This window comes from Castanea sativa, chromosome 7 (assembly GCF_040712315.1).
Source record: "Castanea sativa cultivar Marrone di Chiusa Pesio chromosome 7, ASM4071231v1".
Classification (NCBI taxonomy): domain Eukaryota; kingdom Viridiplantae; phylum Streptophyta; class Magnoliopsida; order Fagales; family Fagaceae; genus Castanea; species Castanea sativa.
In genome coordinates this window covers 38,186,508-38,207,474 of record NC_134019.1, presented here as the reverse complement: position 1 = coordinate 38,207,474, position 20,967 = coordinate 38,186,508, and the positions used below count along the sequence as shown (strand labels likewise).

The window sequence follows — 20,967 nt, the reverse complement described above, 5'->3', positions numbered from 1 at the left end:
GGAAAAGTTTTTTTTTTCATCCTTATTTTTGTCTCTATACTATTCAAAAAACTCTTTAGAAAGTTTAGGGATAAAAAAGAACTTTTTAAAGTTTAGGAATAAAAAAAAACTTTTAATAAAGTTTAGGGACCAAAATAGTATTTTACCCTCTTTCTTATTTCTTTTTGAAAAACAAATCCCTCAATTTACTCCAACAATCAAGTCCATGATTTTTTTAGGAAAATGCCAAGATTATTTTTTATTTATTTAGCATTACCCTTTTAACCCATCACAAGATATATATATATATATATATATATATATATATATATATATATGTATATATATATATATATATATATATATATATATATATATATATATATATATATATATATATTTTTGAATAACATCACAAGATATTTTTTAGTTGTCAATATCTTGATTTTCTTTTTGGATAAGAGTCAATATCTTTGATTTAGTCTTCACATCACATGGCATGTAAAGTGAATATCCTTTCCTACATTTTTTTTTTTTTTGAAAAACACACACATATATAGGAGAAGGACGATAAGATAAGAGAATACACTCACACGCCAACATCAAAACTGCATGCAGCAGTTAGTATCGATGGGAAGTTGTTACTAGTTCTATTATGAATTCACCATTTAAATTACTTTTTTGTCCATTTCATTAACAACATGTCACTTCTGATCTATTACGAAAATATTGTGATTGTAACATAAAAATAAAAGTATATTCTCATAATAAAAAAGTACTATATTATAGTATATTCCTTATTTTATTTCTGGCTAGTTGAGCAAAAATACTAGAATCGCAAACTAGACAATCAAAATCCTATTTTTAACTCATCCAGTTTGTAATAGAATGGAATAGAAGACTAGTTCTACAAGACCTTTTTTTTTTTTTTTTTTTTTTTTTCTTTCTACAAAACGTTAGTATAAACATAGAATAGAAGATAAGTTCATCTAAACCTTATTGGTATTATTCTCAAAAAAAAAAAAAAAAAAACCTTATTGGTATTACTGTTATCACCGTAATTTATACCAAACGCTAAAACTTCCCAAACCATATCAAACGCAACAATTATTAGCCACTTTTCCCAGTTATTGTCAAACTAATACGCTTTCAATCAAGGAAGCTACGCACGTAAAACACACCCAACTTCCCCGTGACTACAGAGTCCATTGTCAACTTTATTAGAATAACACCATAAATTTTTTCAAACCAATATTTTCAAATAACAACTGGTGAAGGAAGACTCAGTTTCCTATCATTAAACAATCGTTGACATCTAAATTTGCATTATACTAGGATGCTCTGAATATTCCTAGCATTCTCCTGATCGGACTCAAACCAGTTTAACCATTTCATATATATATATATATAGCAATAGGGTCTCGGCTCTATAGCTAAATAGTGTAGTTTTGTGAGACTTGGTATGTGCAGGCAAAAGATCAAGATGGGTCTTTTTGGTTCTTCTTTATCTTCTTCTTTGATCGCAATTATTTTGGTTTTGAGTTTAGCAGTGGTCTGTCATGGAGGAAAGACCAGTACTTTTGTCAGAAAACTTGAGAAGACAATTGACATGCCTCTTAATAGCGATGTCTTTAAAGTCCCACCTGGTTATAATGCACCTCAACAGGTACTTATGTCCCCCTTATTGTTCTTCTGCTATTATTTTCTTATTGATCAAACTATTTTTTGGTAAGGTTTATCTTGGTGGGGTTTTCTTTTTAGATAGTTTCAATCAGTAATTGTTTTTGTTTTGTTTATGTATCCATTGTGCATGGTTTTTTTCTGGGGAAGTTAGGATTGATAGGCAATTGGGTATTTGAAATTTTAGTTTTTGGCCTTTATTCTATTGATTGATATTTGGGTTGGTGAGAATTCAGGTACATATAACACAAGGAGACCATGTGGGAGAGGCAATGATTATATCATGGGTGACTGTGGATGAACCGGGCTCCAGTAAAGTGGTCTTTTGGAGTGAAAACAGCAAGGAAAAGAGACATGCCGAAGGAAAAGTTACTACCTATAAGTACTACAATTACAAGTCTGGTTTCATTCATCACACAACCATCAGAAACTTGAAGGTGAGTAAAAATTTTCATACAATTGCTCTATAGTTGTTCCCCTGCTTTTGTTCTGTTCTTGCTCTGCTTTTATATGAGATTAATGGATGATATATGCATTAAAAGTATGCTATGTATCTAGGTATGTGTAAACTTTATTTATTTATTTTGATTTATTTATATATTTTTTTTTGGGGGCAGTTCAACACTAAATACTACTATGTGGTTGGGATTGGGCACACTACTCGGCAGTTCTGGTTTGTAACTCCACCTGAAGTTGGCCCTGATGTGCCTTATACATTTGGTCTTATTGGTGAGTATTTCTTTAATAAATCCCAAACAATTTAGATATTTGGTTGGCATTGTGGTCCAAGCATATACATGGTCTTCGTTTTAAGGCAGGTTGCATTCTCTATTTCCATTAGACTTATGCAAAGTCTAGCGGCAATTGGGCAGGCACAGACTAGCCTATCCAATAAACCTAGAACTACGATTGAAATCACCTACTAAGACTTCATAATAATAAAATTTGGAGAAAAAAAACCTCACTTATAAGCTACATAAGCTGGACCTTTCATTGTAGGTTGATTATTGGCTCTTACCTCCTTTACACGTTCCTAAATGAATGAGGAATGTACTTACATTAGCACTTCTGCTTATGTGTTAATTTAGATATTTGAAACATATTTGATATTTTATACATTTTAAACTAATGGTATTGTCTGCAGGGGATCTTGGTCAGAGTTATGATTCAAATACGACACTTACTCATTATGAGTTAAACCCACAGAAAGGGAAAACAGTGCTGTTCGTTGGGGATCTCTCTTATGCAGATAACTATCCAAATCATGACAATAATAGATGGGATTCATGGGGAAGATTTGTTGAGAGAAGTGTTGCTTATCAACCATGGATATGGACTGCAGGGAATCACGAGATTGACTATGAGCCATCAATTGTAAGTATCTCATGGAATATTTCATTGATTGGTAGAAACTAATGTGTTCTGTAATTCTTATTTAAAAACTCCTTCTGGCTACACTTGTTTGACTACCTTTTCAATCTTGTGGTTTGAAGTCATACCAATGGTTTAATTTTTTGAAGAATTTTTTCTACTGAGGTAAAAATTATCTCTTTTCTTGTATGAATGTGAGGGCTACTGGACACTTCTCATGCCTTAGCGGGTACTTTGCCGAAAAAAAAAAAGAACAAAAAAAAGGCAACACTTAAACAGGAAATTTAGTCAACATAATACTGAGTTGCAATTACCTTCATTGTTCCCTTTGAAAAATTATATTGTAAATCTTACTTATGACAGAATTCCCCCTAAATTGACCTTGTTCGACAATAATGCTCCTTTTGGTAGCTAAATTTGATTTAAGGTCTTGCATATAAAAATAATCCTCTTCATCTAAAACCCAAGAGAAAACAAGAGGTCTATATCTTAGTAAAGCCAAAAATAATCCATAGTGCCACCATATTGCTGTTATTGATACTTCTGTGACAGTTCTACTCTCTTTGACATTATTTTGATTCATAATTCATGTGTTTCTGTATATAATTCTCCAAGTTTCTAATAGTAGATTGGTATTTGGGTTGCAGGGAGAAACCAAACCTTTTAAGCCTTACAGTCACCGTTATCATGTGCCTTTTAAAGCTTCAAATAGTACAGCTCCCTTCTGGTATTCAATCAAGAGAGCTTCAGCTTACATCATTGTCTTGTCCTCATACTCAGCATATGGTAAGAATTCATTTGGCTTTCCATGTTATATATTTCTGATTATGGTCATGTGCACAGACATATGTCCAAACTGCAACTTCAGTCTATACATTTTTTTGGTGGTCTTGATGTCTATTACATAGATATGGGATGATAATAATTCAAGAGTTTATAATGCATACTGGTTAAGACTTAAGACAACTAATTACAAATGGCTATGATTTGGATATTTGCTTGCTTTTGGTGAATGCCACTCCTTTTCTTTGATCACATCTTGCCTGCCATATTATATTGTTTAAATATGTGTGAGAGTCAGAGGGAATAATTATTGGTTCTTTTAGTTTCTCCCAAATAGGTATAGGCAAAAAAAATGTTACACATTTTTTTTGGAGTTCAGGTTGAGGGACATTCTAGGGAGTTGAAATGATGAGTCAAGTCTGCTTTTCTTGGCATTTATTCTATACCTCAGAGTCATATTTTGGTTTACATAATGACATCATATACAATGTTTATAACATTACAAGTATCTTTCACTGACATTGTATATCAGTTTTTTAGGACTACTTAGGGCTACATCCTCAATGACGGGGTTTTGCCCCAAAATGCTGTAAGAAACAAACAGAATAATGTTTTTACAGGGATTGACAGGATGTAATGATCAAGACTTCCTAATTTATGTGGTTATTAAATGGCAAGATTGCTACCATAGTGTTTTGTTTAAGCTAATATCTGATGATGGCATGTGTTAGTGTCTCATTTTGCCAAACTCAATGTAGCTCAATTCAACTCAACTATGCCTTTGTCCCAATCAAATTGGGGATTTCATGCAGCAAAAGCAAAAATAATAAATTTACTTGTCATTACCTTTTTTTCAGGTAAATATACCCCTCAATACAAATGGCTTGAAGAGGAACTACCAAAAGTTAACCGGACTGAGACACCTTGGTTGATTGTTCTAATGCATTCCCCTTGGTATAACAGCTACAACTATCATTTTCTGGAGGGTGAAACCATGAGAGTAATGTACGAGGCATGGTTTGTGAAGTACAAAGTTGATGTGGTGTTTGCTGGTCATGTTCATGCTTATGAACGATCTGTAAGTCCTTGATACTTCCTATTTATTAGTTTTCAAAATGTGATTTTTATTTATTTATTGTGGTGTCATCTGTGTAACACTGGTAGTTGTCTCTAATATATTTCCTAGTTACCTGAAATCTGTGTGGACAAAGAGTTTTAGAAACTTGGCAGTATTGCATTTCTGAAAAATGTTTTCAGAAGAATCCATCTATGATCTTTTCTTTAATGATGCATTACACAAAGACACACGCACACAAATCCAGATTATTTGGTTTCCATTTGTTTATACATATTGACATTGTCTGTGGCTATATGTTCATTTCTTCTGATGTGGATTGACAACTAACATATGAATATTACAGGAACGTGTATCCAACATTGCATACAATGTTGTAAATGGTATTTGCACTCCTGTAAAGGATCAATCAGCGCCTGTATATATAACCATTGGCGATGGAGGCAATCTTGAAGGCTTAGCAACCAAGTAAGCTAATTACATTATAATAGAGCTGACCTTCATTGATTTACTGTTTGTTAATATGGTTTAATATAAATGTCCTCTTCTCTGGTGCAGCATGACGGAACCACAGCCACCATACTCAGCTTATCGTGAGGCTAGTTTTGGTCATGCCATTTTTGACATTAAGAACCGAACCCATGCATACTATAGTTGGCACCGTAATCAAGATGGATATGCAGTGGAAGCAGATACTATGTGGTTTTTCAACAGATACAATCATCCAGTTGATGATTCCACAAGTGCCCAATCATGATGAAACTAATAACCGCTGAATTCTCTTCGGAATATTTTCTCTCATAATTTTTTTCCTTGAATAAACGATCTCATATAGTTGATTCTCAATAATAGTTTCTACTTTTTCTTCAGCGTTTTATTTTTCCACCTCTTCTCTTCTATGTGCCTTAGCTAATTTTTTTGTCAAACTTATATTGTCAAGTTTTCTCTTTGAAATGGCTCGCCGTGTCTCTTAATAGCAGCACATTGCAACTAAAACTGGAATAAAAGACTTAACAATCAAACTAAACTCAAATGAACATAACCATGTTTTATAGTGCAAAATGCATTGCCACTGTTGGATTCAAGATTATATTGAAAGAATTGATATGTTGGATAAAGTGTGCTTGAACAAATGTGTAAGAATAAGAAATCAGGAAATATGAATTAAGCACAAGTTATGCCGCGATTGGAGAAAAAAATTATGTGAAATTAGCATAAGTTTTGCATTACAACTAATAAAGCTATGAATTTTATTTTTATTTTTTAATTTTTGCTGTGCATTAAGACGTGAACCGCAAAGTGTAGCTACAAAATTGATTGTAGCTACAAAATTGATTGTAGCTTAAGGCTACTACCTTATTCAATATCTTTTTATTAATGGTGAATTTTGATAAATCTACCATTAGAATATGTCTTCTTCTTATATCCACCATCCTTGCAAAATTTCTAGAAAATTAAAGGTCAATAGTTATATTATCAATAAATTGTTTAAATTGTAAATTTTTGTAGTTTAAAATTATGTATAGAACATAAACTTAAAAATCACATAGTAAATAATATGCGATTGACACAAAATTTGACAAAGCATGAAGAATATGCAATTCAACAGCTAGATTTTCAAAATATATAGTAATATTTATTTTATTGAGTTACAACCAATTTTGTAATTAAACTTTGTCTAATAAACTATACAAAATGTATTTTACACTGGAGAAGGTAAAAAACTCAGCACAAAATAAATACTTGATGCTTTTTATTTTTATTTTTTTATTTACTGGGTAGTATTTTCAGAACTTTATGCTACAGCTTGTTGTGGTGGCAATCAGGGCGGAGCCACTTATTGGCTTTGGGGGCCATTCCCCCCCCCCCCCCCCCCCGCCCCCTTTTGTTTTTGTTTTTAATATTAGTATATATGTAGAACTAAATTTAGCAATTTTTGTTCTATAAATGCCACTTTGCTCTCCTTAACAATATCATGAATTGCTTTAAGAGCAATGCTATAACCACACACTTTTCTATAAATTTTTTACAAACTATTGAAGTAGCAAATTTTTATTGGTTCAAATCTGGGTCCACTATTTACATCACTTTTTTATTTATCAATAACCACTCACCAGTTGTCACATAAGTTATTTGTAAAAAAGTTTGTAACTCTAGCATTTTACTCATTTTAAAGGCTATAAAAAAAAATTTATTGATAAAAAATCTAAAATAAAATATACAAGGCTTAAAAAATTAGCCTAGCAACAAAAATTATCAATAGCAAAACTTAAAAAAAAAAAATTAAACCCAGTAAATCAATTTCACTCAAAATAATTTTGTCATTATCCAGTAGTAGACACATGCAAAAAAAAAAAAACCCTTAGTGGCTAAGCAGCAACAGAGCCACCACACATAACTAGCAAAGAGGATAGTAGAGTCGCCCGCCTTAACTCTAACTTTTGGCTCGGCCCTGGTTACAATAAAACTATTTTTTGTGATGAATTGAACATTCCGTAGTTGAATCCACTTATTATGATAGAAAAGTGGTTCCATCACAATAAATTTATTTTTCTTTCTTAAAAAAAAATTATTTTAAATCCTATAATTTAAGAGGTGTGAAAATTTTGGTCTATAGTTTCAAAAAAAATAAATTAGACTCTAAAGTTTTAAAAAGTATGATGAGATTTCAAAATCTCAACAAGTCTTAAGTTGGATTCTTCATTTGTATGTCGGTTATATATATATATATATTGGTTGTAATGTTGTATAAATAATTGATTGCCAATTCAAGAAAATTTTAAATGCATTTAATAAACAATGTACATATGTTTCAAGAAATACTTATCCCTTTAAATAAAGATAAAACCCTTTCAAACGTGGTGATCAAAATTGTTCTTATGATTCCAAAAACTTCATCATATTCTAGTAAGAGTCCAGTCATGTGTAAAAAACAATAAAATGTTTTTGATTGTATTATATTTAAAATATATAATTAATTTTTTATATTATATAATATCTAAAATATATTATTAATATTATAGTTTAATGTTATATATTAATACTTAATTGGATTTATGTATCTTCTATTGTGTTGGAATAGCTTCACTAACATGATGAATGATCAAGTTTTAGCTGTAGAATACTATTTTGATATTTGCAAACATGATAGTCATTTTGGATGTTGCACTCGCTATATTTTTTATTGATTGATTTTGAATAAGATTTTAAGGTTGAATTTATTCAACTATGTGTTGGTTTTATTTCGTGCCAAATTTGCTTGTAATTCAACATTTAGAAACCTTGTATTTAGGTGAGAATTATGTAAAGGTTGTGTGTGTGAAAGTGTGAAGAATTGATCAAGAGTGTACATCAAAGAGGCAACTCGCAACTGACTCGTGATTGGCCACCCGCTAGAATTAGGCACACGTGTGGAGCATGCTAGAAGTTGAAGGGTCAGGAATGCTGGATCACTACAAGATAAAAAGTACAGTCTGACCATTTTGTTTTCTAGCGATTGGATTTTGCAACTCATCCCAGTCACGAGTGACTCGCTAGAACACTCTGTTTTGCAGAAAAATGACTTTTCACATTCATTCTCATACCCTACTGTAAATACCCTTAAATCCACGAAATGTAGAGAACTTCCAGAGAGAATTTCGAGAAAGAAAGCCAAGAGAAAAACAAGATTGACTCATCCACAATCTTAAACACTTAATTCTCCAAATTCCTCTACTCTCATCTTCTCCATTGTCATACCCTTGAGGGGATCTTTAGCCAAATCCTTACCTCACCACATTCACAGCTATGAGAAGGTTTTTGGTGCTTGGGAAGTAGTTCAAGAGAGAACCAATTCATTTGGTTGATACAATGGGTTAATTGTGGGATCCGATAAGTTAGAGAAGACAAGGTCCGGCGTAACCTTATTGGAGCTAGAAACTTAGGTGCATCGGGTAGATTAGGCTTGGAGGGTCTATTACTATTTATGTATCTTAACTAATTTTCTTGTGGATCATTTATCTCTTGGAGGGCGGCGGAGAGGTTTTTCACTGAGTTCTTCAGTTTCCTCTTCGATAACATGTGCTAGTGTTATCTATGTTTGCATCTCTCTTTCCCTTACTCTTTGCTTTTAACTACTGCTGTGTTGTGATTAATATATAGCTTAGAGCAGTTTGATATTTTGGGTATTGCTTATAGTTCATTTTCCGCACATATAGTGTTTGAATATAAGCTTGCTTTGTAAATTTGTAAATTGGGGGTCTAAATATTCACAAGTGTTTATACACTAAGTGAATTGTCAAAGATAAATAATTTTTTTCATGATCTCATTTTCGTACTACTCAAATGAAAGAAAAAGCATTGACTATATATATATTTTTAAATGAAGCAAATAGAATCAAATGATGTTCAACTTATACTCTCTTTTTTTGGGTAGCATTGAGCTATAAAACACTTAACTTGGAACTAATTATTTGTTTATCTTCAATTATTATAATTTAAAAAAAACACATAAACATACACTTAGACATAAACTGTTTTATCACCGCGCACCTTTGGTGCGGTGGTCACTTCATAAGTATAAATGCTTGTGGGGTGTGGAAGGTAAAGATCGGGGTTCAAGTCTCTAGGAGGGAGTTTCACACACATATACACTTAGATTAAGCTAGAATAGAAATTTTACCTTGTATATATATATATATATATATATATAAAAAGCTGTTTTACACATAAAAAATGAATTAAATAGTTTTGTTATGTTCATTTTTTTGCATAACTCTATATTTATAAAAGAGAAAATATTGAAAACATTTATCTTTGAATAAAAATTTGAGAAATTAAAAAAAAAAAACATATAAAGAAAAAAGTTAGTCAAAGTGAAAAAAAAAGAAAGAGGATTGTAGTATAAATATTATTATTATTATTATATTTTATTTCACGAATGGTTACTTGGTCAGAAAATTCTAATTACACTATATTTACATGTTCTTTTATTAATGTTGGATGCCAATGTGTCCAATAAATGTCGACTAAGCTTACTTATCAAAAAAGTAAAAAAAAAAAGATGGTAACTTGTCCAAAAAAAAAAAATGCCACTTGAGCTTGTTGTACATACCAGTTTGTTTAAGTAAATCATGTTACGTCAATTTAATTCTGTCATATCATTTAAATGGCTTTAAAAAAACTTAAAACAAATTTCTATTATCTAGTAGAGATTTATTCAATATTAAGTGTCCACATCAATGACGTACAGTTTTCTTCCCGAGAACATTGCTTCAAATGATCTTTACTAATAATTATCTCTCTCTCATAATAATAAATAGCCAAGTAACGTGGCCTAAACATTTTCCTACTCCAACAAATGAAATTTCTAAATTAGGACTTGTTAATGAGTGTCCTTAAAGTATTTATTAACCTTTTAAGGAAAGTTTTGATATCATTTTTATAGGAAATAAAAAAAGGTTTGGCTTATTTTCAGGACTTTTTAAATTGAAATCTCATTTTCTTTTAATGAGAAATTGCCACATCAGCCATTAACTAAATAAAATGTGGAGCTTAAAACCCACTAACACTTACCATTATATATTTAAAACAATTAGAGATGTCCAGTTAAAAAAGTACCGGAGGTAAGCTAAACCCAATAAAAAAAGTTGTCAAAACATTTTTTATTTAAAATTTTCCCATAAAAAGTTTATTGGGCCAATAGTATTTTAATTTGGAATCAAGGTTATTTTTGTAATAAGGCAATTAGGGTTTTCTAGTTAATTAGAACTAGGGTTTAGCAATCTTTTATAAGCAATCTATTGTACTTTTTGAGAAGTTAGTTGATACTTTGATGAATGAAAAAATGACCGTTTGGTTTGGTGTTGACTCTAGGTTTACCCTAGGTGCTGACTTTTAGTGATTTCCCCGCTTGGTGCTGACTCCTAGGTCATATCCCTTTATTTTATTATTGTTTCAGTTTTGTTCTGGTTGTCCTGCGTCAGAAAACTTATCAATTCCTAGCTCCTTGGCCATAATCAATTCTAGCACATGCCCTTCATGTGTGAACAGTCTATGTGGATGAATTATGCTTGGAGAGGGGCTTGTACTAAGGGTGTGTTACTTAGCTACCAAGTAATTTTTTAACTAATTGAACAAAAAGTTTTGCACTTTTGGGCTAACTAATAATTGATCATTTATACCTGTAATGAACAATTTTTGTAGGGGATATTGGTCAAACTTATAATTCAAATACAATGCTCACTCATTATCAAAATGACCCCGCAATCCAAAAGCGGTGTTGCACTCGGGAGACCTCTCTTATGCAAATACCTACCCATCACATGACAATGTAAGATGGGATACATGGAGCAGGTTTGTTAAGAGAAGTGTTGCTTATTAGCCTTGGATGTGGTGTGTAGGGAATTATGAAGTTGACTAGCTCCCCCAATTTGTAAGTCTTATGATTCAATGGTATTACCTAGTTATCTCTATAGGCCACTGGCGGAGCCAAGGGGGGGGGGGGGCATGACTCTTAAAATTTTCTAGCATCAGTACTCTAAAGTACTTACTGACATGGAGGGAAAAAAAAAAAAGAAAAAAAGAAAAAAAAAAGACTTCTACTTGGTTGAAAGTGACTCAAGAAAAAGAAAGGACAAAAAAAAAAAAAGGTTCACAAACACCAAACCATGCTTTTGTCTTCTCCTATGTCCAACTTGCACCTATTTCACTATTCTTTTTTAATTTTTAATTTTATATCATTATTTACATCATTTTCACTATTTATGATAGCATTTTATTCTTGAATGATACTAGGGATACTACAAATTTTACTACTTATATCTTACCAATTAGCATGTCACCAATCAAAAATAATAATTTCAAACATTTATTCATTATGTTTTTTAATTAACACTAATCACATTTTTACTCCATCAGTTTGTAAATTTTTTAGTAGTTATGAATTTGTTATTTTTGTTTATTTATTTTGATAATATGAAATATATTCATATATTCTTATAATTTTTTATTTATTTTGTTATTATTGTTGATTAGTATTTTTTAGATTAATTTCACTTTTAATATCGTCTTTTAATTTTACCTCCTCTAGACTAAAATCCTGGCTCCGCCACTACTATAGGCGAACGTAGTTCGAATCTCCCACCCTCACTTATTATAAGCAAGAAAGTAAACAAACCTTCCTATGGACTGTCAAATGGAAATGGATAATAATCCATAACTTTAAGACATTACATTAATATTTTTAGTTCATTTACATCTTAACTCCATTGTTCATAATTTCCAACCCATATGTTCTTCCATTTGATTGTATACATTAGCCAAACCTTTGAAGGTTATTGATGAAGTAAATTTTTCGCTAAAGTGTTGTATATTTGCTACTGTAGGGTGAACCTATACCTTTCAAGCCCTTCACAAATCGGTTCCCTACCCCTTATAGTGCATCAGGCAGTACTGCTACCTATTGGTACTCATTCAAGAGAGGTCCAGTATATGTCATAGTCATGGATTCATATTCAGGGTTTGGTAAGTATCTGCGTTCAGAAAAAATTATATGGTGATTGCCGGAGCTTTGTCTTAAAATAGTCTTGTCTTCGTATTCAGTATATTCTAAGGGCACATTTTCCTTGCTTCTTGTTGTTAACATGGCATTTATATTTACACATATGTCTCAAAATGGAGCAGGGTATATTTTTAAACTTGCAGTCTGAAAAAATATTGTGGCTCAAATGTCTTATAAGAATTATGGCATATGTTATAAATCATAAGAACTTGTAACAGGATCATCTCCATTTCACTGAAAATTAAAAGTGTCCATTTTACGGTTAAGATTTTATTTCTTGGGTACGGTGTTTCATATGCATGTTAATTAAGATGCCTCTTGACTTGATCATGGATTGTTGGTAAAAAATTCTAATAATGCTTTCACAATTGACTTCAAATATGATATCATATAATGTTTTTTGTATTCCTATCTCCTTTTCCTATTTGAAGGTTACTCCACTCCTCAGTACAGAATTGGTTCAACAGTGAGATACCAAAAGTTAATAGAAGTGAGACACCATGGTGGATTGTTATTGTTAAATATTAGCATTGATACACCATGTTGAATATGCTATTATGGATGCGGAAGCGAAAGCATAAAGTATAGAATACAATAACACAAGAGGATTACGTGGTTCAGCCTAACGGCCTACATCCACGGAGGAAACCCTAAAGGGCTACATCAATAATATATTAGAGTGTAGTACAAATCCTGTGTTACAATGAACCATAACATGTGTATATATAGTAGACTAAACCCTAAACTAATAGACTTCTAGTACAAGTAGGAAACTTGGCTTGCACACAAAGTAGAATTAAGCTTGGGCTTATGCTAATGGGCTAATATATCTCTAACAGTTATAATGCATTCACCATGGTACAACAGTAATGCTGATCACTATATGGAAGGAGAAACCATGAGAATAGTATATAAGAAAGCATTCGTACAGTACAAAGTTGATGCAGTATTTGCTGGTCATGTCCATGCCTATGAACGATTTGTAAGTACTCTATATACTTCTATTTGAGTATTTGAAATATGACTATCATCATTGGTTTCCCAAAATCCCAATGCATTGCAAACTTTTAATATTTTTTTTTTACCATTCTCAATTTAGCTCAATGGTTTTCTTTATGCTAGTGTTACTTGACAACCAAGTTATATGTATCATAGGAACGAGTATCAAACATAAAATACATCACAAATGGTCTTTGCACCCGTGTATGATCCATCACCATTGGCGATGGAGGAAATCGTGAAGGCTTGTACACAGTGTAAGTTCAGAAACTATAATAAATGGTCCAATTATATAATATCATCACCAAGTACCTTATAACTCAGTAATATTATTCAATTCTTTCAATAATGAGAAATTGGGTTCGATCCTCCATCCCTTACTTATTATAAGGAAAATAAGTAACATCTATTTCGTCTTTTTAATGCAGTTGGACCAAGCCACAACCATCATACTCAGTTTTCCGTGAGGCTAGCTATGGTCATGGCGTTTTAGACATAAAGAACAGAACACATGCCTACTTTAGTTGGAACCGCAATCAAGATGGATATGCAGTAGAATCTGATTCACTTTGGCTTTTCAACAGATACTGGTATCCACGAAACGATTCAACAAATTCCAAATCATGATGGGATGAATTTCTGTGTGCTCTCCGGAATAAATATACCATACTTTGTGTGTGCATGAGTGCGTGCTTGTTAAAATAAAATGTGTGTGTGTGACTGTCTCCAGGACATTTTAGGTGTAAGAAATGATGAATTATACATGTATGTTTCTTAACAAAATCTTTCTCTCTCTCTCTCTCTCATGAATAACAAAGAGAATTACGTAGATTCGGGTGTCAACTAGTTAAAGGTAAAATCTAAGCCCAAATTAGGTCCTAAGTACAAAAAAAAAAACAGAAAAAAGAAAGAAAGAAAGAAATTACTGCATATCGTTTATGTATTTTTCTTTACCTCGTGAACAAATTTGAAACTTTGGACTTCTCTTGTTAAGTTGGTGCTATGAATCAATACTCAATAGTGCCTATGGTCCTTTAATGCCCTTTAGTCCTGGGCATTGATACCTCAATGAATAGAGTAGTTATTACCATCGTATTCACATCTGTTGCAAATTATCCCCGTCACCAATGGTCCAAATCCAATACATTTTGAGAAAGAGAGAAAATGTTGAGAAAATGTTTGAATTGATATATATAATTTGATAGTTGAAGAAAAGAAAATTTAATCCAGAACATTTTCATTAGATATACCATAAGATATTAATTAAGGTATCAAGCTCTTGACAAGAATTAACAAAAATTAAAAAGTTTCGTATTTAGCAAAAACGAAAAGGGCAAGGTTTGAATCGATTATGAAAATGACGAATAAGAATTAGTGAAAGACTGAAATTATGTTATACTAACCTAATTTTAGGCATTGTTTTTGATAGATACTATACTATCGTACCTAATTTTAGGTATTTAATTATAATATATATGTGGGGATAATGTAAAAATTAACTTCCAATTGCCCCCAAAGAAAAAAAAAAAAAATTGTAACACATTCACAGTGGATGGCCTTTAGCAAAAGATGGACAACCAACAAAGGAGGCCAATTGAAACGTTTTGAAAAGAATTGAGTTTTAAATATAACTTCTATTAAACATGGAATCAAATTTATCACCCCAATCCGAAATGCCCCAACTTGATTATATTCAAGGGGCCCCTGACCCTGTTGGAGAAGGAGAGTTTTTCCATCCTTATGGAACCATATTATTTTAGGCTGCGTTACTTACAAGCATATCCTCTTATACACATATTATTATACACCGATTTTTTAAAATGAAGGTGTGAGTTGATAATACGACTTTATTTTAGGGTAATGTTAGTTACACATACCTTGTTAAACACAAGCTATTTCACAAAGAATTTTTGAATTGAATTCATAAGTTGAAAACACAAGTTTATTTTAGTGTAGTGTTTGTGACACATACCCTGTTATATATACAATTACATACAAATTTTTTGAACTAAAATTGTAAGTTGAAAACACAATTTTATTTTAGGATAATGTTTGTTGCACATACCCTATTATACACACTATTACACACTAATTTTTTTTTTTTTTGTTGATACAAGATAGAATTTCTACTCTAACCTAATCTAAGTATAAATATGTGTGAAACTCTCTCCTAGAGACTTGAACCCCGACCCTTACCCTCCACACTCCACAAGTATTTATACCCGTGGAGTGACTATCGCACAAAGAGTGTACGGTGGTCACACTAATTTCTTGATATGATATCATAAGTTGAAAACACTATTTTAAAATTAGATGTGTACGACTATTTTTATTCATTGTTTTAAAGACGCATTAATGCATACTAAGAGGTATGCAAGCCAATAAAGAAAACGTGTTAGAAATGAGTACTCTATTTGACAATTCATCAATTGAAAGGCAAGCAGACATTTAAGAAATGTTTGGCTAGTAGCTACAAAATTTTGAAATATAGAGTATATACGAATGGTCCATTGACAAAGATGGGAATAGGAAATTGCTGCAAAGAATAGCAACGTAATGATGGAGAAAGTAGTGGGCCTAGACCCCGTTGTTCAATAAGGACAGTCAACGGCTCGGTCGGACCATTCGTATAGAGACTTGAATTTCGAACCTTACCCTTTATACTCCACAAATATTTATATCTGTAGAGTGATTATCGCACCAAGAGTGTGCGGTGATCACACTAATTACTTGATATGATATCATAAATTGAAAATACTGTTTTAAAATTGGATGTGTACAACTATTTTTATTCATTATTTTAAAGACGCATTAATGCGTACTAAGAGGTATGCAAGCCAATAAAGAAAACGTGTTAGAAATGAGTACTCTATTTGACAATTCATCAATTGAAAGGCAAGCAGACATTTAAGAAAAGTTTAGCTAGTAATGATGTAGAAAGTAGTGGGCATTGGACCTCGTTGTTTAATAAGGACAGTCAACGGCTCGGTCGGTGCGCCTCTTTTCTCATTCAATTATTTTATTTTACAAATAAAAAAAATTATTTTATTTAAAAAAAATGATATGTCTACAATATTTTTACAACAAATCTTAAGTGATAGGTTATTATTGATTATTATTATTTGGGCAAAAAAGTAATTTTAGTGTTAGATTCAAATTTGAATTAATAACAACTAACCACTTATAATTTATTGTAAAAATATTGTAAAAATATGGTGGACGTAACATGCCTCTTTATTTTATTCCTCGTCGTCACACTTCTCGCATCCCATAGTGCATGTCATAATGTCGGTCTTACCCATTTTATTATTAATGGTGGAAAAAAAAAGTGAAAAAATGATGATTTCCATATATTATGTATAATAAAAGTTTTTTTTTGGGTATAAAAATGTATAATAAAAGTTAAATATTCACTATGTGCTAAATGGTTACACTTTTTTGTGTGTGTGTGTGTGTGTAAAATAGCTATACTTTATTATGAACTTGAGTCAATTATATGATTCCCTTTATGGTTTAGGTGATCTCAAATCAAACTTTAAATTTTAAAAAGTTTTCAATTATAGTCTTGAGCACTTTACTTTTTGCTGCCAAGGTTTTAAGAAGTTTAGAAAAACTACTTCAATTAACCATATTCTCTAGAATTTTAAGAGAATTTTAATTATTTTTTTAACTATTTACCATTTTTTTCTTATTTTAACGCAACTTAAGCATTACATTACAACTAACATGCTAATACCATGAAGAAAGAGGGGGGAGGAGGATTTTTTTTTAGAGAGTTTCATATTATAGTGTCTGCTCCTGATGATAACTCTTTATCATTAGACCAAGCCATCAATGGATTTTTGATATAAGCGGGGATTGAACCACAAATTTCTTATTCAACTATCAAAGATTTTATCAGTTGAGTTAATTGGAATACACCGAAGAGATTTTGATTCTTATAATGTTTGTTATATTTTTATTATGGTGGACACATAGATGAGTTATGGCTCCATAGCATAGTTAACCTCAAGTGAGAAAGTACAATTTAAATTAGCCCAAATCACAAGTGAATAATTTGATTTCAATAATCACTCCACAAATATAAGTGCTTATAGGGTGTTGGGGTAAGGGTCGGGATTCAAAAACTTCAAAAAGAAGTTTCATACATATATACACTTAGATTAGATTAGGGTAAAATTTTTATCTTATATAAAAATTAAAAAAAATATAGTATACTCTAAGTTAAACTCTATCACCATTTAGGTACTAATCAAAGTTTTAAGAAACTTAGAATACTACTTGAATCAAAATTAAAAGAAAAATTTTAAGACTTCTATCTTTATTTTAACAACAAATGAGTCTTTTTGCCCGTTTGGATACAGCTTTTATGGCTGCGTTTGCGTTTATCTTCCTCTTTTTTTTTTTTTTTTTTTTTTTCAAACCCAGCCGCAAGGTTTGACTATTCAGCCATGAACAGTGCACAAATGTACTGTTTATGGGTCCCACAAATTTCACTTTTTAACAACTTTTTCATTAAAAATGGGTCCCACGGTACTATTTACACATTTAAAAATTATTTTGCTACAGTGTTTTCAGTTTTCAGTTTCAGCAAAATAAGTTCTATCCAAACGGACTCTTTATGTGATGTGCTTACTACTATGTAACTTTAAGTAATTGTTGTTTTGTTTTTTTTAACGTTTATTTTATTATTCATTTTTAATTATGATATTAATATTTTTGTATGATATATTTCATAAATTTTTGCATCACAATGGGAATAATTTTAACGAATAATTTAAGAGTGTATCCCTAAAATCATATTGACTAAAAGAAATTGTAATAAAGAAGAACGAAAAAGAAAAAACAAAAATCTCAGGAAATATTACAATTATTTTCCGTCTTGAGTACAACACGCGCACCTCTTAAAAGGAGTGTGGGGGGAGAGGGATTTTTATCAATTATTAAAAGAAGGATTTGCCGTAAGGCAGAGGTTCCATGTGAGTATGATTGAAGAATGATATTGATTGGGGACTGAAAATTTTTGGAGATTTCTTTACGTGGATATTCTTTAATTTGAAAAGGTCCACCGTTCTTATCCACTGCAGCGTTTTTTTTTTTTTTTTTGCGCACGGATTTCAACCGGGGACAAGATTGCTGTTCATATACTGTGCGATACTGTTTACACACGATTTTGCACTATTTATTTACTATTTACATACTGCACTGTTACTGTTTAGACACTTTTTAACTACTTTTTCATTAAAAATAGGTTTTATGGTGCTATTTATCCATTTAAAAATTATTTTGCTACAGTATTTTTAGTTTTCAATTTTAAGCTGTATTCAAACGGATCCTAAATAGCTACAATACTGCGTGGAGTTCCAATTAGTTTAAACCATAAAATTTCTAATAGTCGAATTAAAAAGTTTTGATTTGATGATAAAAATGGCAATTACAAGATAATTTTAAATATAATTTAAATTTTTTTAATTTTTTTTATATAAGATAGAAATTTTACTCTAACCTAATTTAAATGTATATGGATGTGAAGTTTTATCCTGAAGACTTGAATCTTAACATTTTCTCTCACACTCCACAATCACTTATTTTTTGGAGTGACTACCATACTAAGGGTGTGTGGCGGTGTTTTAAATTATTGTTAAATTATGAAACTTGAGGAAAGAAACAAAAAAAAAAAAATGTGGGTTATTGTGTGAGATTTAAGTTATAAATTTTTTATTGTAGGCTTTTAGTTTTTATAGGATTTAAATTTGTTAAAATTTATATTCATCTAAATTAAATAGTTAATATTATTTCTTAATTGAGAAAATATGCCCTAACAAAAAATATATAATTAATTTACTATTTTGTGAAAGTATCTATTTGACACAATTATGGCTTTTAAGCCTAATTTATTTATATATATATTTTGGTAAACCTTTCACACTCTCAATCTTGACCCCACGAGAAAACCGTATTAAAAATGAAGTCAAATAACGGGACAGCACAAATTGATTGACGTACCAAACTGAAGTAGCTATGAACACATATTACAACAACCAATGCTATGTAATTACATAGCATTAGAGGAGGAAAAAAAGAGAGCCTGTGCCGTCAGCCGTGTCCCGTGGATCATGTTTTGAAATTATTATTTTTTTCTCAGCCTCCAAATTATATAGATGGGAGAATTTACTAGGAACCTAATTTAAGTAGTTTAAATTAAACAAAGACATGTGATCAATCTAATAATCTATCGAAATTCGAAAGGGAATAAGGATGGCGCATCAAAGAGTTTATTATTACTTATATAAAAAAGAGTTTATTATTATTAATCCATACTAATTTGGTTCATAGTTTTTTTTTTTTTTTTTTTTTAATTTTAGATGTGGGATAATCTAAAAACAAAAAAAAAATGATCGATCATTGATAGTTTCATTTCACGTGCATTTTATGATTTATGTAAAGTTACCTTTCAGAAGAGTAATTTCTAATTTCTAAAGAGTTCTCATAGTCATGCAATACCTATGACATCAATATATATATAAAAGCAGAGACCTCATACGGGAGTGCATGAGGTCCTGTCATGTGGTGCTCTATTAGAGTTCTATTAGTGTAATTATTGCATTTGACCTTTCACTTCACCTCCTCTTAAAAAGTTAATTCTTACATGCATTTAGAAATAGAAACAATGCAGGTTACGTAATTGCTTCAGCAAAAACAGTTCATCTCTTTCTCTTTCTTAACTCTTCAATTCCTCCTTCATATTTAATGCACACTAACGTGTTTCTTTTGAAATCAATATCTATATCTATCTTCCTATCAAAAAGAAAATAAAAATAAAAAATCTATATCTATCTATAGCCTTTACAACTTGCTGGACACCGAGGAAAATGAATTAGTGTAACACTTCTTTGGAGAATAACCAAAATCCTATTAGATACCACTGTCCTTTCTTCCTCCATTGATACCAATTTGCTTCAAGTGTTATATCTCCTTCTTAGAGCTATGCTTTGGATCCTAAATTGAATCGTAAGTTAATTCTTCCAATAAAAGATGGGTATATAATCTCTAGAATCTCTCTTAAATCTTTGCTTTATTATTTTGATCTCTTTAAGTTTTGCTTTATCATTTTGGTTTGGACTTATGCAACTACATTTTTGTTACATGCACGCAAGTTGTTTGATAATATAGCTGAGTGTTTTGTTGTAGACAACAATTAATGTAGAAGCAGTGAACTATTTTTCATGCGCTCACGTTGTAAATTGCAGCAACACATTGTAAGTATGCTCTGTGCTAGAGGTAACATTGTAAATTGTTTCAAATTGACACTGTTTTGGTTTTGCTATCCTTCCTGTAATGTGTATGGTTTGCTTAACCTAAGAATTTCGTCACTAGACCAATAACAAAAAAAAGAAAATATAATAAAATAAAAAAAGACAAAAAAAGTTTGCAGCTATGAAAGTTATGTTAGGTGACGCCCATTCTACAACATTTTTATTTTGTTTGTGGGAGTGATATTAGTAGAATTCAAAAGATTTAACAGTAAATTGGTTGGTTT

General features: G+C 31.1%; 1 protein-coding gene and 1 pseudogene across 1 annotated transcript; both read left to right on the top strand.

Annotated features, from left to right (window-relative positions):
- Nucleotides 1-1,158: 1,158 nt before the first annotated feature.
- LOC142643410 (purple acid phosphatase-like) lies at nucleotides 1,159-5,757 on the top strand. Its single transcript, XM_075818025.1, has 8 exons — nucleotides 1,159-1,645; nucleotides 1,896-2,096; nucleotides 2,277-2,388; nucleotides 2,804-3,033; nucleotides 3,678-3,816; nucleotides 4,671-4,891; nucleotides 5,235-5,356; nucleotides 5,447-5,757. The coding sequence occupies exons 1-8, from the start codon at nucleotides 1,442-1,444 to the stop codon at nucleotides 5,643-5,645; spliced, it is 1,428 nt and encodes a 475-aa protein (XP_075674140.1). The 5' UTR covers nucleotides 1,159-1,441; the 3' UTR covers nucleotides 5,646-5,757.
- Nucleotides 5,758-10,897: 5,140 nt separating this feature from the next.
- On the top strand, nucleotides 10,898-14,068 carry LOC142644417 (purple acid phosphatase 2-like; annotated as a pseudogene).
- Nucleotides 14,069-20,967: the final 6,899 nt, after the last annotated feature.